Source organism: Amblyomma americanum, chromosome 10 (assembly GCF_052857255.1).
Source record: "Amblyomma americanum isolate KBUSLIRL-KWMA chromosome 10, ASM5285725v1, whole genome shotgun sequence".
Classification (NCBI taxonomy): domain Eukaryota; kingdom Metazoa; phylum Arthropoda; class Arachnida; order Ixodida; family Ixodidae; genus Amblyomma; species Amblyomma americanum.
Window position 1 is genome coordinate 3,811,826 of NC_135506.1, and position 17,605 is coordinate 3,829,430.

At 48.6% G+C, this 17,605-nt stretch overlaps 1 protein-coding gene across 1 annotated transcript in view; it reads left to right on the forward strand.

Moving 5' to 3' along the window:
• The window catches only part of cno (adherens junction formation factor afadin), a 56,229-nt gene that overhangs the window by 36,129 nt on the left and 2,495 nt on the right, over positions 1-17,605 (forward strand). Inside the window, exons 18-23 of the mRNA XM_077639556.1 lie at positions 2,823-3,126; positions 3,222-3,358; positions 9,148-9,211; positions 12,502-12,678; positions 13,440-13,532; positions 15,436-15,870. Of these exons, the coding sequence (XP_077495682.1) occupies positions 2,823-3,126; positions 3,222-3,358; positions 9,148-9,211; positions 12,502-12,678; positions 13,440-13,532; positions 15,436-15,870 (1,210 nt within the window). The remainder of the gene's footprint in view (positions 1-2,822; positions 3,127-3,221; positions 3,359-9,147; positions 9,212-12,501; positions 12,679-13,439; positions 13,533-15,435; positions 15,871-17,605) is intronic.

Consider the following 17,605-nt stretch of genomic DNA (forward strand, 5'->3'; position numbering starts at 1 on the left):
GATGCAGCAGGCATGTTGTGGCTACCTTGGAAAACAAGTTGTGGTGCAGTGTTTTTGTCTCGGTTGTGCTGTCAGAATTTTTGCGACGAGTTCGAGCAGTTATAAGCTGACAGCGTTACTTCTGCGGAGCTTCAGACAGCAGGGTGTTTCTGAAAAAGCTTCAAGCATCTTTTCACTCCTCAAGGCAAAGGGATGGTGGTGGTCATCGCCCCTTTTCTAGTTAATGCGTTTGTTGGAAGTATCTAACTTTGTCACAGAGCAGGTGTCACATGGGCCCACTGTTGCATTTTAAAATAGAGCATTTTAGCGTCAGTGCAGCTGATGTGAGAGTGCATGGCAAGTGAGTGAGTGTGCATGCTGTGGTGCAGAAGCAGAATGCCTAGTGGAGCCATTCTACAGGCTTGGAGGTGCACATTTAACTAAGCGCGAGTCAGCACATTGCGCCCGCGTGATTTCGAATTCGTACTGTTCTTGAATGCCTTTTGCTGCACGAACTTGAACAATAGTCAGAGTTCGCGGAACTCATCTGTGCCAAGTTTTTCGTCCCGAATACGGAAGGAGGTAGCAGCAAAGCGTGTGGGAGGCATATGGCTCCATGGAGACGGCGAGTGCGGGAGGAAACTGTGCATTTCAAAGCGAAGTCAGCATACCCACGGCAAAACGCACCGCAACCCGGACTTTTCTACTGTAAAACCATAAAAACTGCCATTTCGATGACAGACAAGGTGCCTCTAATTGTCCGCAAGCCACCGCAGAGTGCATATCGCTAGATACGGTGTAGATTTTGGCTCTAGTCGCTAGGCCTAATGACGAAGGCCAGCGCCGACAAAGTGCTTGCTTCGGCTGTTTCTCGGTTCTTATTATTTCGCCATCTTCGCGTTTTCATTTTGGGCCCATTGTATTGCGGGTGCAGTGCAGTTCCCGCAGCAGCATGTTCACTTTCCTGTTTAGGCTTTGTTCCAACCTCTGCGTTCATCGGCTCTATGCTGAGGGCAGCACAGCCAGGCTGATCTCGTGAAAGCGTTCGCCACCCGTCGTCTGTGCACATGTCGCATGGCGAAGTTTAGTCATAAGCAGCTTTAGAATGTGTGGAAAATAACTGACCTCTTCCTCCAACATATTGGTAATAAATCGTGATTTTTTCAGTGAAATTTGATTTTTCGGTCGTTTTTGCGGTTCCTAGAGAGTAGTAAAAGCTTGTTAACTCGACCCCCTGTTAATTTAGAAATATGGATAGTGCTAACTGCTGGTGCAGTCCTGCCAAAGGCCCATGAAGTCTTTGGCATCGGATGCTCGCTAATTCGGATGCTGCGGGTCTCACACTGGTTAAAGGGACTATGCAATAAATTAATTGAGATTACGTAAAGCAGACGAGAGATAGGCATTTCATCACTCGTCACCCCAACGCAAGAATTTTTAAGCTAGCATCAGTAACAACGACGAGACAGACGATTAAAAATTCTGCTCCTCCTCTCTCCACTCAACTCGTACACGCGGGGCACCAGACAAAAATAGAGAAAACAACTCTGAAACTGGGCCCCGCCCATGATCACGTCATCCGCTGACGTTCCCTTTGCGACTTCCGGTTGTCGCATCCAGTGCCCCAGCAGCAGCGTCGGCGGCGTGATTGCGGCGCGCGTCAGGTTTCTTTGCTTGTCATTTGTTGTAGTTAGCAGTAATTGAAACCATATGATCGAAGGCAATGCCCTGGCTCGCGCTTGACCGAGAGGGTCGCGCGGCGGCACGAGCAGACGATTTTCACGGCTACCGGAAGTGTGCCCGTGACGTCGTGGCTGCCGTGGCTGCCGTGGCTCCAGCGAATGAGAGTGTGTGGTGGCCTGGCGACGTCATTGGTAGTGTGACGTCTTTGTTCCACGATTTTAGTTCCAAAATCGGTCACTACGATCACACCAATCGGCCCGCGAATTTCAAAAAACACGGTTTTTAAAAATTGATAATGAATTGCGGGATCAGTTCCGAAGACTCATACTTTGTGTGAATGCTCATTAGCATCATTTCTAAGCATTGAAAGCATTTACAAGCGACTTTGAATTCTTTGCATAGTCCCTTTAATTTGAATTGGCTTCCGAAGGGTGACCACATCTAGGAATGACTGGGAAGCGGATGTTGAAATAGCCCTACTCAAACCTGAATTGAGGCACGCGTGGGAGCACTCTGGACTTTGCTGTATGGGCAACGTTTCGACATACGCCCGGCAATGCAAGGCAGCCTCTTCTGAGCATATGGAGGAACAGAGGAAAGTGCAGAACACGTGGTCCACTGCAGTGATTTAGCCCCCCGACTACCAGAGGACACTACCAGCCTTCAAGTGCTGGGCTTTGCACCCTCTGACTGCGACGCGCCGAGTAAGGGGATGGTAGCCACTAAAGAGACACTCCGCCAGTGATGGCTGCTTACCGGACGATGCCGATTCATAGACGTTGCAGGTGACAGTGCAGGTGGTGCAGAATGCGATGACTGATTAAGTGACTCACATGTGTGTAGTGTGTTCTCCTGCCTTGTCCTTTCTTTTTCTTCTTTGCACTTTTTCTACATAATGGTTAGAGTTCAAAACTTGTGCCCACCTGCTGAAAAAGGGAGTCGCGCCATCATCAATCGTCATCATTGCGACAATGATCACAGGCGAGCTGTAGCTGCAGGCAGGGTGGTGTGGGGAAGGACGGATGGAACAGAAGGGCAAGGAAATAAATGCTGTCAGCTTTGGAGCGATGTGTGTCGGAGTGCGTAACAGCACGTTAGTGAAGTCTGCACTTGACTGGGCTTACCAGTTGCCATTGTGTCTGCATGTGGCTGGTACACAGGCCAAATCACGGGTCACAACCGCTGCCCTGGAGTCCGCCGGTGTCGAGTAGCAGCGGTGCGCCCCCGCGTCCTGAGGTAGGCACGCGGCCCCTCTCCACGCTGGTGAGCCCCCGGGAGCAGGAGCAGTACGTGAGCAGCCTGGGCTCCCTGGCCGTGGGACACCATGGTGGCGGGGTGGGAGGGGGTGGCCCTCCTCCAACATCCGAACCGGTGCACTGGAGCCCCCACCCTCCACCACCGGATTTGAGGGCACAGAGGGACCTGCTCCGACAAGAGGCCAAAATGGAGGAGATGAAGGAAGAGGTGAGCGGCACCCTTGCACTGCCCAGCTGCCGTGGCCACAATTGGTCCAGTTGAAAATAGACAATATCGCACAAACGGTGTTTGTTTCTTCTCAGGTGAGGCGACGAGAGGAAAGGGACCACCACCCACCTCCAGTGATCACGAAGCCTCCAACAAAGCAGCACCCTCAGGGCCTGAGTGTTCGGTCACCTCCTCCTCCCGAGACTAGCAATGGGCACCACCCAAACAACAGGTGAGCAACAACTGTGAAGGCAACAATCTGTGGCTTGCGCACTACTTTTTTACACATACTTTTGCATCCATAGTGCAGAGTTCATTTTGTCGGTATAACGACAGGTGAAAAATCGTAAAATAGGTCGGCACAGCTGAAATTTTTTGTGTTTTTTGCAGCTTGTGTTCCTCAATGCATCCTTTTAGTTGCACTATCGTCGGATACACTTCTCGGCCACATCGAATTTCCTGCCCACCGCACGCTTGCCGTGTTCAACAGTAAGCTCCCAGCCGTGTAGCTATTAAGGTGCTTGCCCATTGTGCTAAAACTGCAACGCTCAGCGGCAGCACGCAAAAGCCACAGCGGCGGTGAGCTTACACACTACGACAACTCCTGTGCCTTTGACAGTCACAAAAGGCTGGAGTTGGTGATACTGATGCCGCCATGGATAGTGGAAGCTTGCGGTGGACGAAAAAGTTGGCGATGATGATGATGAGCCGCGGCCTCGGGTGCCATCCGTGGGCAGCACCTGGAAGCTCCTGTGCCCTTTGCGTCACCTCCGCAATCAAGCGTGCCGTTGCTTGCAGCCGGAGTTGATCGCAGAGGTCGCAGCGCGTACATTTCAAAGGCTATTCCTGCATCGGTCATGGAAAGGTTGGGTGCGCCCCTTACACAGATATTTGTTTCTTAATATTAATTCAGAAAAACAGGGTGTAGTCCATACACGGGTGTGGCCCTTACAGGCCTTCATAGGGTAGCAAGCTTTTAGTGTGTTATTTGTGTTATCCAGCCAAGATTAAAAGAAGAGGAATGAGTAGGCAAAGATAGCTCGGGCAGATTGCAGGGGCTTCCTGCGGTCGGTCGGTGGAAATGCATTTCTGCAGCAGCTCTGCAATATTATTTTGCATGCGTAACTGCAGATTTTTTTGTTTATCATGTCCTTGCCAGTCCTCGCTGGTTGATCATTGCCGATACCAGGGCCGCATAGTTAAGAATCTCATTCTGCAAGCACTGGCATTTTAGCTAGTGATTAATAAGTCTTTAGAGGCCTTCCTGATAATAGACAGTAGGTCTGTCAGCCATTGCCAGTAAATAACCACACCCTGTGTACTTTCACATTATGGCCGTCATGATTTCCTTTCATATACAGTCGCCGACCGATTTTTCAGACTCGAAGGGACCCGAAAAATGGTCCGAATAATCGAACAGTCCGAAAAATCCGTGAAGTACCAAAAAATCACTTTATTGAGATGAAATCGGCTGAAAAATGTCACTGATTTTACTTTGCAAAAATTTTTCTTGCTGGCGACGAGTTGCGCCTGTATTTGCGCCAAAGTTGTGCTTTCACTGTACACGCTAGACAGCAAGGTCACCGCATTTAGTTAGAATACTTCCCATGCCTCTTTGACGGACCCGGCGGGGCCATGTTGTCCACAACCCGAGTGTGCACCACTCCGCTCGTCAAACACACGCAAAGATAAGGCACTTTTTGTTCAAAGCGGTGGAATTGCCGGACACATTAACAAAACGGCGAACGGATGTAACTTCGGGAAGACTGAGCGCCACTCGGTCGACGCAGTCAGAGAAACCCAAGTGACGAAACGGCGAATGGCGAACGCATGAGACCCGCCGCGGTGGCTCAGCGGTTAGGGCGCTCGGCTACTGATCCGGAGTTCCCGGGTTGGCGTCTGAGTGCGGTGCGATGCCAGTGCGCGCTTAAGGGGGGACACTGGTCTTAAAGCTATTTTTGTTGTTTTTTGACCAATCTTAATAAAAATGCATAGACTTATTTAAATTTTTATGCTGATTTCAAATATGCATTTATTTTAAGTGTAGACCAATTAGTTTTCAAGATAATTAACAATTAATGCCCATTGTTTGAGGCCCAAATAGCAAAATAATGATTTCATCTAAAATTAATTTTAAGGCATGGTTAGATAGCCAGAATAGGGAATTATGAAATGTTGAGAGCAGATTTTTGATATGTCAATTATTACTCATTTTACAACCTTCTGAATTTCAGTATAAAAAATGTGTGTACCAAGTAATGGTAAATTAACGAAAATAATTATTTTTTTAAGGTAAAATGAAAAAATCTGCTCCCAACATTTCACACAGCATACATTAGGCTTTCCATTGCAACCGAAATTTCAGCTCTATGTGACTTGGTTGCTGAGATATCAAGGCCTCAAGACTGCTAGTGGTCAACCATATGCATTTTGAGAAAAGCCCCAAAAACAAGCAGGGGACAGTTTAATAAATATTTACAAGTGCAGTAATATATTTACAATAGGAAATGGCTAGTAGCCACCAGGAATGTAGTCCTTTTGATTGCCAGTAGTATCCAGGTGCCGCTTCTTGAGCATTCCTTGAATATTTTCCGCAATGGAATGCTTTCGAGCGCACTTTTGCTCTCGGCGCTCATCCTTCTCTCGCATTCTTTTTGCGCTCATAGCATTCGTATTGAGGCCCAGTTCCTGTAATATTGCTGCAGAAGTTCTGCTTTTGCTGCCTGCGTTGAACCGCATTACTGCCTCCGCCACGGCAGCCTCAACAGTAAACAATGATGCGTGGCGCTCTTTGGGTGCCAAAGCCCATATCAAAGAGTGTAGGCTTTCATTACTGTTTTGGGTTTTACCCCTATGGCACCGCTCTAAGAGCTTCCTATCCGACAGTCGCTCATAGACGGGGAGCAATGCTTTAGCAACATGGGGTGGAATGTTGTACCGATGCTTTGGAGCAGATTCGCCTCGGGCTGCTGCTGCATTTTGCTGGCACCAAGAGTCCAGTCCCGATGGGCAGAAGCTATGGTTTGATGCCTTATCAGTAGAGGTAATGTGGTGGTAGGTGGCCATCACAGCCTTCTGCATAGCCTCTACATCCCCATTATGGGATTTTAAAGCCCAGGCATAATAGGAGCTTAACTTTATTATGAAGCTGCCTGTCAGTTTGCCTTTTCCTCCAAGGTTTTCGGCACCTTTGTGTTTGGACAACAAAGTCCGCAACGCTGTTCCCATACGTTTCTGCACGTGGTTTATGCAGTCTTCTTTTTTTACTTTGATGTATCCATACACATCTGCCTCTTGCACAGCTAGAAAAGCCAGACTATCACCGTCCGAAAGCATTGTGGTATAGCGAAGGTCACACTTCTTCAATGACCTTTCAAAAAGAATAAGGGCTGCCTCAACTTCCATCTCTCCAGCCTTTCTTTCTGAGTTTTTTTGGCATAGGTGCCCAGCCCTCCAGGACTGGTATGATGGGTCACCTTCTTTTGGGCCTCGCTCGCAGCCGGCACAGAAGTTGCACAATACAACATAGTCCAGCACAAGCCCGGTAAACAGTTCGATGACGGTTCCCACACCAATGTGGGATGTGTGGCCGCGTGTCATCCAAGTGTCGTCGTATGATACTGCAATATTGCCGGGGTTCCCAAGGTCCAATTCATTATAAAGTTCTCGAACCGACCGCGCACACTCTTGTGTAACTTCTTCGGCCGCACGAGATGCTGCAGGTGTCAACTTTTTTTTCACATAGTCTTGCCACGTTTTATTGTGGAGACCGCGGTGCGAAACGTTCAGCGATAAAAAAATGTCATTTAGAGCTGTCTGCTGGTTGCCAGTGCTCTGCATTGCACGAGCAGCGAGCACATTCACCACAAAAGGGTTGATCTTCTGATCGCCACGTACCCGCGGCGAACTCCATGCAGACGATGCGTCTCCACAGCTCGCACATTGAAGAGAAAGTTTAACGGCAAGGCCGTATTCTCGCTCATCTTTTACGAAGCTCAAGTCATTGCCGCCACACGTTTTACACTTCACAAGTTTCAACAAACTGTTGAGCGATTCCAAACAAACGATCGTGAAGCTTGCCTCGTCGAGCAGACAGTCCGACGCGCTGCCGTCACGTAAACAACGAGACTTCCGCTCCGTTGCTGGAGTTGAGGCGAGTTCTCGCAGTTTGTGTTCAGTCTTCGTCTTATTTTGGAGCACATCTGAGGGCTCCAGCATCACTGTATCGCGACGGATGCGGGCGCTGCCGCTTACAGCTTCCCGTGCTGCGGAGCGCGTTAGGCCTACCTGCGCGGCCTCGCCGACACGATCGTTCAGCGCAGGAGTTTCATCATTGTCGGGGCGCACAGCAGGGCGTCTCTTGAGGTTATCGACCAGCGACTTCTTCCTTTTCTTGCCGAATTTATGCCTTGAGTGCACCTTGCGCGCTGAACCAGGCATCGCTGCGCGTTTCTCGCACTGCACGGTCCGGCACATAGAGTCGCGTCTCCCCGCGGCTCGGGCGCGTCAAGCAGACGCTGCCAGCCAGCTCCACCAATCGGATGACGACCTGCTGTCACGTGCTCCGCGGCAGCCAATAGGATTTTGAATACTACCTTTTATTTTTTGCTATTTTCTCGGCAACCAATGGGCGAACGGAAGCCGTAGTGGCGGGAAATTGAAGGCGAAAGGCGGCTTTTTCAAATGAGACCAAGATGGCTGCGGTGCCGCGCATGAAACGGGAGCTACGCTTTGCGAAATACTGCTGTTTCGGCGCCGATTTCAGCTCAAATTCGGGCGACATGGGTTATATAAATTGGTATTGTGAGTAAAATACTGAGCTTAGAGGCGAGAAATTTAACAGAGAGGTAGATAAATGGCTGCTGATTTCGAAAATAACATTTTCTAAAAACTGATTTTTTCGCGATATTTCGGCCCGAAAGACCGTGTCCCCCCTTAAGATCCCCAGGTGGTCGAAATTATTCCGGAGCCCTCCGTTATGGCACCTCTTCCTTTCTTCTTTCAGTCCCTCCTTTATCCCTTCCAGCGGAGATGTGAGATAGCTCCTGCACAATTTCCTTCCCCCAACAACCAATTTTCAACGTATGGGACAAGCGATAACTGCCCACGACAACATCGGCGACAAAAGCAAGTTGACGGCAATGACAATCCGGCTGCCACCTCGAAGTGTCAGAGATCGCAGGGACCCCTACTGGCAACAATGAGGTACCGAAAGTATGTCAAGCCAATCCAACTGCAGTGTAAATCCACATCAATCCAAGATGGCTCCTTTTGCGCTGGCGAAAATGGCCAATTTTGGCCCGCAAGCGACTGAAATAAGTCCGAAAAATCGAACTTTCAGACCTCTTAAGTCTGAAATATCCGTCGCGAATATGTATGCGCTTCTATGGGGCGACTGACGGTGCCTCATCGAGGTCCGAAATATCCTGCAAGTCCGAATTACCCGTCGGCTACTGTACACTGTACATTTGCTTTTCAGTGTTGTTGAAGTACCTTGGCGTGACCTCTGTTATGCTTTTAGATTATTAGCCCTGTGTCAACTGCACGTTACCTTCTTGCCCTATTTGGCTTGGGACAACCTTGCGTCAATGTCAGTGGAATGAACGCTTTAGTTTTGTTATTGCGCTCTCTGTAGCGGCGACTGTCATTGACTCGAGTGCGTTTGTGCAACCTGTACCTGTGTGAGGATTATGCCTCCTGCTGGAAAGTGACCAGTAATTAGTTCTGAGAACTAAAAAAAAAAGGGAAATAAATGTGGTTTCTACTGCTTATAAAATAGAGAAAGTGAGTGTGTCTAACCTTTAATATGTTGAGAGCTTTCTCCAAGATAAAAAGGTTAAGGGGTGGTGCTCAGCGCTTTCATGCCTCTGATTAGTTGCTGCATGGAATAGTAGGCCTTTCAGACCTTCTGTATTCCACTGCACTGTATGGATTGAGCGCTTCTGGCATGTAATTAGTCCAGGCTGTGCCCAGGGCATGAACAGCAAGTTGAGGAATGCACATGTGTGGTCCTGTGTGCAGGATACCCAGAGATCCATCACAGGTGGCCAGCCCTTCGCCCTGGGAACGAGAGGAGAAGGAGATGGTGAGTTCTTGAGATAGGGGTGTTGACAGTGACTGACTCTGCGATTGAACCTTCTTGGCCAAGGTGTGGGTGGCTGAGCTTTCATAGTCGTCTTTGCTGATATTGTGGATGGTTAAAATGGAGAGAATGGCAATTAAACCTTTTTCTTTTCTCTTCCGGCCTGTTTCTTTGTGGGCTTTATGGCAAAGGGCAAGGGGATGTTGTAATAGATGAAGACGAAAAGAAGACAGGTAAAGACACACAGCTGCTTTCAGAGTTAATATTTTGTTGCAAAGGCAACAGCCTCTTTTCTGTTTGGACTTTTGTCTAATGATTGATGACAATAGAGCTCGTGATCTGTAGCATAGAGCCAAGGAGCAAGTCAGCTGGGCTCACAGGGGCCAATTCAAAACTAAAGGAACGTATATTTGGGACAGCTTTTTTGGCTGTGTGTGCGAGAGTTGTATTGCATATAAAAGCACCATACAGCTATCTTCATCTGTCCCTCTGTGCAGCAAGCCGTCCTTAACTCGTAGTTCAGCAACGGGACACAAGTGTCCCACCTGCTTCACGTGCTGGCAAACAAGAAACTACGCGCCTACGTACCATATTTTTGCAGTCGGAATACTACCGAACTATCAAACAAGCCATTCAGTACTTTTTTATATTCACTAGTGGGCCTTCTTGGTGTTCTTTGTGTTTTTACAAGCACAAGTGTGCAGTTGCACAAGATCTAGCTTGGCACGGAAAAAAATATTTTAAGCTTTAGAGCCTTTTCTATCAATCAACTTCCTCATAATACTTCTTGAAGCAATTTTCAATTCTAATGCAAGTTTAATATTTCCAAAAGACAGATAAGGATACATGCCACATACATATTAGGTCTTTTTACAGAGTCATTGGTACAACTGTGTGCCCTTTTTTTTACAAAGCCAGTACAGTCAAACTCACTTATAACAATATTGAAGTGCCACGGAAATACCATTGTTATAACTGATAATTGCTATAACAGGGTTGTGCCGATAAAAAGAAAAATGACAAGCTTTAGAGCATTTGATGACAGGAAAGACCTGCAGAGGCTTGATCATTCTAATGCTTGTAAAAGCTTGTTGTTTCAAACTTCAAGGCACCCGAAAAAATGTTCAAATTATCAAATGATCCCGAAAAGATAAAAGAACCGCTTTTATCGTGGTATATTTATCTGGTGAAAGACCGGACAACGGTTGCTTGCTTTTGAGATGAGAACGGCGCAACAATGATTATTTTTCACATTTTCATTAATGCTTTATTGCATGTGTACTGTCGGGAGCATTGAAGCAGAACTGCTCAAAGGTTCAAGGGCTTTTGTGCTGTAAGCGTGGTTTGCCTGGTGCGGTTGTAGCATTGCCATGTTTTTGTTTGTTTCAAGGTTGACCTGCACTTCACGTCACTTCACTTTATTCACCTTAAGGACCTCTTTCAGGGGGTATTACATAAGGGATGGGTTAACATATTCATCAACAAGTACAAGTCATTGCCTTGAAATATAAGTGTTTACAGCACCTGAAAATACAGACAGGTGCGTGATGGTAGCAATATCGATGGGGAGGGCATTCCAGTCCACAACAGTTTGGGGGGAAAATGAGCCTGAAAAAGTTGCAGTGGGCACACTCTAAACTGAAAATGTATTAGTCGCAGGACTACTCAGCCACACTTGCACCATCGTCCTCAATAGTGCTGCCATCATCAGTGCTGTGGTCTCACAGTATGGCATTCTAACGTTGTCGTCCAGCAAAATCCGCCACTTCACAAACAACCACAGTATGCTGTCGTCGTCCCGCAAAATCCTGCTCTTCCCAAACAACCGTACCACGACATCGCGTGGAACAGCTGGAAATTTTGCCTCGCTGCAGCCGCCAGACCTGCATTACTCGTTCCGAAATGTTGGAACTTGTGACCCGGCACGCATTTGTTAGTTTCTTCGACATAAAAATGACAGCCATCTTGAATGTAGCCATGAACAAGCGCCGAACTCTTACCGTCCCCAGAACGCAAATAACGATTGACGAAGCACTACATTTAACTTTGGGACAATGCAGCCAGCACTCAAGCCAAATGCACTGAATAGAGCCAAAGAGAAGCTACGCATAAACGGCGCAGGTTCTTCCATCAGGTAACAACACTCCCTGGAATATTTCAAGTGGTGGTGTCGGCGTGATTGGAACCGCAGCCCTTCCATCTGCTATCGGCACTCGCATGGTAGTGGAGGTAAAGCTTTATTTAGGAAGAGAATTCGAGGCCCGGAGGTCCCCTGGGTCTCCACACGACCCCACTCGTGGCCTAAACGTTCATGTGGTGTTGGTCCATGACCCTCACTACCAATGCTGGTACTCCCCCATATGCCCCTTGTGCTCCCGACTCAAGGCCACCCATATTCACATCCTCCTATCATGCCCCCCCACCCCCCCAGGCAAGTGCCTCTTCGAACCTGGGAGGAGTGGGAGACTACTGCGGTCAGCGGACCTGGCCAGGCAGAAGATCGCCGTCAGCTGGGCATATGTCATGGACCAACTGCCATGAGCACTGAGTGCATAGTTAAAAAGTAAAAAAAAAAATGTGAAAAATCCTTTCGAACAAGCACAGAGAATAGCTGAATGCTACTGGGTAGAGAAATCCAAAGTCACCACAGCATATGCGATTCCTAGAAGCACACCGAGCGCCATTTTGAAGAACGAGGCTGGCATGTACTGGTGCAATGGCGCCGGCACAACATGGACAGTGTGTGCGTGCATGTGTTTGTACGTATGTGAGAGAGATTTCCCATGGCAGAGGCCTCTGTCATCACTGGTCTTTGTTGGCCTGGTTTTCTTTCATTTTGTGCTTTTGGGACTCCTTTTTGTGTAACAGAATTTTCATTGCAAAATTTAGATGCTCAGAATTTTTAAAAATGCGTGGTCATTAGACTGAAAATTCCTGTTCTTTGCTTATCTTTGATAATCTTTTTTTTTTTTCTCCTGTTTTGCAACTTGGAAGATCTCCAAATTGGTTGCCTTCCTTTCCCTCTGCCAGGTGTGGTGAAGCCTTTTCTGTTGCATCACTGAGAATAATATTTAGTTGGCATTATGTCTGATTTCTAGGTGTGAGAGGAAAGCATTCTTTTGACAGCTTCGTTGAAAAACAGGTGCCAGTGCACATACCCAGAGACCTTCCAAGCATTTCTGCAGTGCCCAGGGGAGAGGCAGAATTCCGAAATGGGAACTGTGGTGAAGAAGTGTTTTGGCAATTTTATGGCAGAGAGGCCACTAGCCCTAACATGCGACTTGAATGTGCAGCGGCGTCTCCAGCGAGTGGAAGAAGTGCGCCAGATGCGAGACGAGGAGTTGCATGAGCTGGAGTCACTGCCCAACCGGACCAGCCGACAGGAGGAGCGGCTGAGGGCTCTCAGGCTGGAGCGAGAGTTTGAGCGGCGGGCACAGGAGCTCGCCGGAGACGAAGACGATGAGGAACAGGTACTACGCACTCCAGCTCCAAGCAGTCGTTCTGCTTGCTGGGGTCTCTGTCCCTCCAATGTGCCCACATTGGCTGCAACGTGGCTGTTGGAGGCTGCTCACTTTGCTGCCCTCTGCATAAACAGATTGTGTGCTTGGCTTGAAAGAGGGGCGCGATTCCATCCCACACTCCCACTGATGATGATATAATGATGACACTAGCTGAGCAGCATTACCTAGCAGCTAATAAGGGAAATTATGTAAGTGGATAAGAACACAAAATAAGTTCATACCATTCCTTCAGCGGCACAATGGATCACCACTGCAATTTTGAAAGCATGTGTTGCGGTTTGATCCGCCTTGCTCAAAATAAATTTTTTCCTCATCCGGTTTTCTTTTACACCTAGAATTAACAGCACACAGATCATTTACTGTCTCTCCTGGGTATGTGTTACATTTTAGGTTGCACGTTTGAGATGCTTGTGAACCAAAATTACTGTGTGAAATGGCTATCGGACATACTGGGAGGCGAAACCGAAAGTTTAGGTACTGTACCATTCAGTGAACGGAATTTCGTGACAGAGGCTCTCCTTGCTGGACCTTGCTTGCTGTGTCTGTGCTGTGCTTGCTAATGTTCTGCTCTCTGGCTTGTTACGCACGCTGCTTTTTGGAAGCACAGGAGTGGTGGCACTGCCAGCTGCTGGGGAAGTAGGTGTTCCTTGCTCCTCCTGCTCGTGCCAGCACCTGTCTGCCCTGAAACTCCATTTCATGTGCCTTTGCAGGACTTGACACTTGAAGTGCAACCTGTGAAGGAACGGCCTTCCCAGCATGCCTGGGAGCCGGCCCAACAGCCACTTACTCCTCGTCATCTGGAGGTGAGAGTTTGTGCCTCTCATCTTTCTGTGCACATCTCAGGGTTTCCATGTGGCTGCCTCCAGAAGTTTGCAGTCTTAGCTTCCTTGGCCCGCAGCAGAATTGATGTTGATATTTCATCTGTATTGCAAAGTGCAGGCAGTAGTGCCGCCTCAGTGGCTCAGTGATTATGTCGCTTGGCTGCTGACCACCCGAAATACGCGGGTTCGATCCCGGCCGCGGCTGTCAGAATTTTTATGGAGGCGAAATTCTAGAGGCTCGTGGACTTTGCAATGTCAGTGCATGTTTAAGAACCCCAGGTGGTCGAAATTTCCGGAGCCTTTCACTATGGCATCCCTCATAGCCCGAGTCAAGCCTCCATAAACCAAACCAAAGTGCGGGCAGTGGGGCTTTGCAGTCACTAAGTTGTGTGTTTGGTGTACAGCTGTGGTGAGTGTGACTTGAATAAAGCGGACTGAAGAGGTCGTAAGGGGTTCCACACACCTATCTAGAGCACTTGGACGGCGCACCAGGGAATACACTCATATAATTTACGAATGGCCTAGGGCTTGAAACCTGACCTTATTATGCATGTACATTCCCATTGATCATGTTTAACTCCTCATATCTTTAAATGCTGCTTTAGGCCCGCCAGACAGTGACAATTGCCATAAATGTACGACAGAGTGCGCCGTTCTAGCGCTCTAGACAAGTGTATGGACAACTGCACAACTGATCCTAGACTGCCACTCAGGTGTGCAGGCAGAAAAGAGACATTCTGCCGAAACATATTTCTGCTGTTGGTATCAGTGGCCCAAAAAATGGTTCTGAGGAAAGGAAAGGCACAGCAAGTATCTTGCGTTCTCAGTGTACACCTCAACGGTGCTGTGAGGAAGGAGCGAAAGAAGGAAGAGAGAGGGGTGCCATAGTGAAGGGCTTCAGAATAACTTCCTGTGCACCGACATCACAGCGCACAGGCGTATTTTACATTTCGTCTCCATCAAAATGCGGCCATTTCGGCCAGGATAGAGAGAAAGAATTGAAACTACTGCCTACCACACGTGGACTGGGGCATGTATGCTTTGCTTTCGACCAGTCGGGCGCCTCAGTATTGCGGTTGTCAGTCAGCCCTCCCAGGAAGCAGCCAGTTCCCACCAATTTTGGCCAAGTTCTCTGGGTGCCTGGTTGTACATCCTTGTGACCGAACAGGGTGCACTGTGCTGAGCAGGAAGCTGCCTGACAACTTGCTCATGGCAAAAGTGGGAATGCACCTGCTCCCTCCGGATCCTGAACGGAAGTGCTATATCACTGTACGATTCAGTGAAAGAAGGGCTTTCTGCAGGTGTTACAGAAGCTAGCATTGGGCATTATTGTGTTAGTCTAAATCAGGCACTCTCTCAGAGAAACTTGCAAAAGAGGTCATTCTCACCTCAGCTCAGCCAGCCAAAACACTGTGTATGGTATATCTTCCATGTGTTATTGTAGGCTCTTCTTTTTATATGGCATGGTGTTAACCATTAGAATGCACTTCACAGAGGCTACAAATCAGTGTTAAACTGTAAGAAAAGCCTTTCAGTTTGTTTGGCCACTGTTTCTGCCTAGATTTGGACTAAGCACAAAAATACCGTGTTTACCCGAGTGTAACACAACCACGATTTTAATGTGGCAGTCACTTTTTCCCTCTCTGAACAGCAGAAAATGACTGAGTTATAATGCGAGGGCTGACGTTCCACTTCTGTTATCAGTAAAAAAACAAATTCAAGTAAATAATAGTGTGGTAAATGTAGTGAACATTAAAGGGATGGGGTTCAGGCTTCTGGCAGGCCTGATTGGAGGCAAGGCAGGATCCTGGTCCTACAGAGTGTGCTACCTTGCTGGTGGGAGCAGTGAACTGTGGTCAGAAAAGTTGCCTTGCGTCTTCTCCAGGAACAAGAGGACCGCCTGCGGCAGCTGCGGCTGGAGGAGAGCGGCAAGCAGCAGGAGCTGGCCGCACAGCGAATGGCTGAAGAGCAACTGCTGCGGGAGGCACAGCGCCGGCAGCAGCAGCTGCAACAACAGCAGCAGCACCAACATCAGCAGCAGCATCAGCTGCACCAACAGCAGCAACTCCACCAACAGCAGCAGCTCCACCAACAGCAGCAGCTTCATCAACAACAGCAGCAACACCACCACCAACCACAACAGCACCACCACCAGCAACAGCAGCAGCACCACCACCAGCAGCAGCAGCAGCGTCAGCAGCAGCATGAAGAACAGCACGAAGACCAGCCTCCGCCATTGCCGGCTTGCCCGCCACCCCCACCTGACCGCAGACCACCGCCCTCCAAGAAGGTCTCCTTCAACGAAGCACCCCCTGTCGAGGCAAGTCATTGCTAAACTAGCCACTCAGTTGGTTTCTGCATGCATTCCTAGTCTGAAAGTTTGCGCTCGGCTACTTCAGCGTCGTGCTATGCATTAGCTGCTCCCATGAGAGAGTGAGTGAACATTTGTGTTCATGGGACCCAGGTCCTGGGAGCTTCTGTGAAAGTACATAGTGCGTTTCATATTCAAAGAGTAATGTTTTGTTTACGTAGCTTTTATTCATTTTTCTAATATCAGTGAAAAGACACACTAAGGGCTCATTCACACTTGAGAGTCGCAGAGGTCGCGCGACCAGCAGTCGCCTGCGACTACACCGCAGTTCGACAGGACCGATGTTCACACTTGCAAGGGCGACCTGCGGGGTCACCTTCTCGTTCGATTCTCGTTTGAAATGAGAACTCTTGGGAATGACGCTGTTCGCGCGCTTTCGAGAGTTTCGTCTGCTTTGGCCGTGTCTCCTGTGCTCGCGCTTGGCCCTTGAAAGTGCTCTGGTCTCTCGATATTAGCAATGGGCTGCGACGACTTGAGCGAAGAGGAAGATATAGTGGCAATGTGTACCGCGGCCGTACAAGCGATCTGCCAGCCAGCCTGGATGCCGGCCGCTAGCGTCAGAAAAATGTGCTAGTATGTTGTTTGTTCGCGTTCATACCATGCTCTGGGAAGTCAGAATTCAAAAATGAATCAGTTTTGAGGGTCGTTGGCCAATACCGAGCTGCTGGATACAAGCCAATTTCTTCTCATAGCTGCTTTGCTGCTGTTGCCCAAAGCGGCTCGATCGCCTGGCATCTGTTTCTCCGTTAAACAGCGTGCGCTAACAGGACGTACACAGGAAACTTGGAGACAGAGGAAAGAAGCGCTTCTTTCGTTTCCTGTGTACATCCTGTTAGCGCACGCTGTTTAATAGAGATGTACCAACTAACCCATTAGAAAGTTCTACTGTTTCTCACTGCTGAAGGCGTCGCGGAGATCGAGCATATTTTTATATTATCGTGAGACAGGGTTCACAATAAAGCCATAACGAAAGTAGCATCTGGGTTACAGCGCTGGTCAGTTTCGGAACGCCCTCAGCTGCGGCATCGATGTGAAACCGGCTAGGCTTAGTGACGACTACGGCAGCTCGGCGCACCCGCGAGTGGCGTCGTTGCCGAAAGCTCGGCTCGCTCTCTGATTGGTTCAGCGGTTTGCGACTCGCAGTCGCGAGGCTGCAAAATCGAGCAGCGAGCGACTGGCCCGCGACCGTTTGCGACTGTCGCTTTTCGACCAAAACAGTCGCGCGACCTCTGGGACTCTCAAGTGTGAATGAGCCCTAAGGGTTTGTGCAGTAAGGCTTGCTCTCTCTCTCTCTCTCTGCCTCCTCTCCTTTGCTTTCCTTTAATCTTTTTCAGTGTCTTTTTTTTGCCATGGCAGCGAGACTTGTTGGCACAGTATGCATAGCTTCATTTGATCAGGGTGGTGCCTGCCTTGAACCAGATTTTCTGTACCTTTGTCGGTGCTGTGCACATAAAGTCGTTGCGTGTATATGCACTGGTGATTTACAAATATACGCTGAGATGCTGCTCACAGGGCTCGACTTGACCGCTTAGGTTTATAATTCTGATGCCATGAATTTACCCCACTCTTCCTTTCAACAATGAAGTCACCATTTCATTTAAGCTACAGTCAAATATTCTCCGACCTACACATGGCGGCCGCCATATTGCTGCACTACAGCTGCACTTGCAATTCTGAGAGTGCA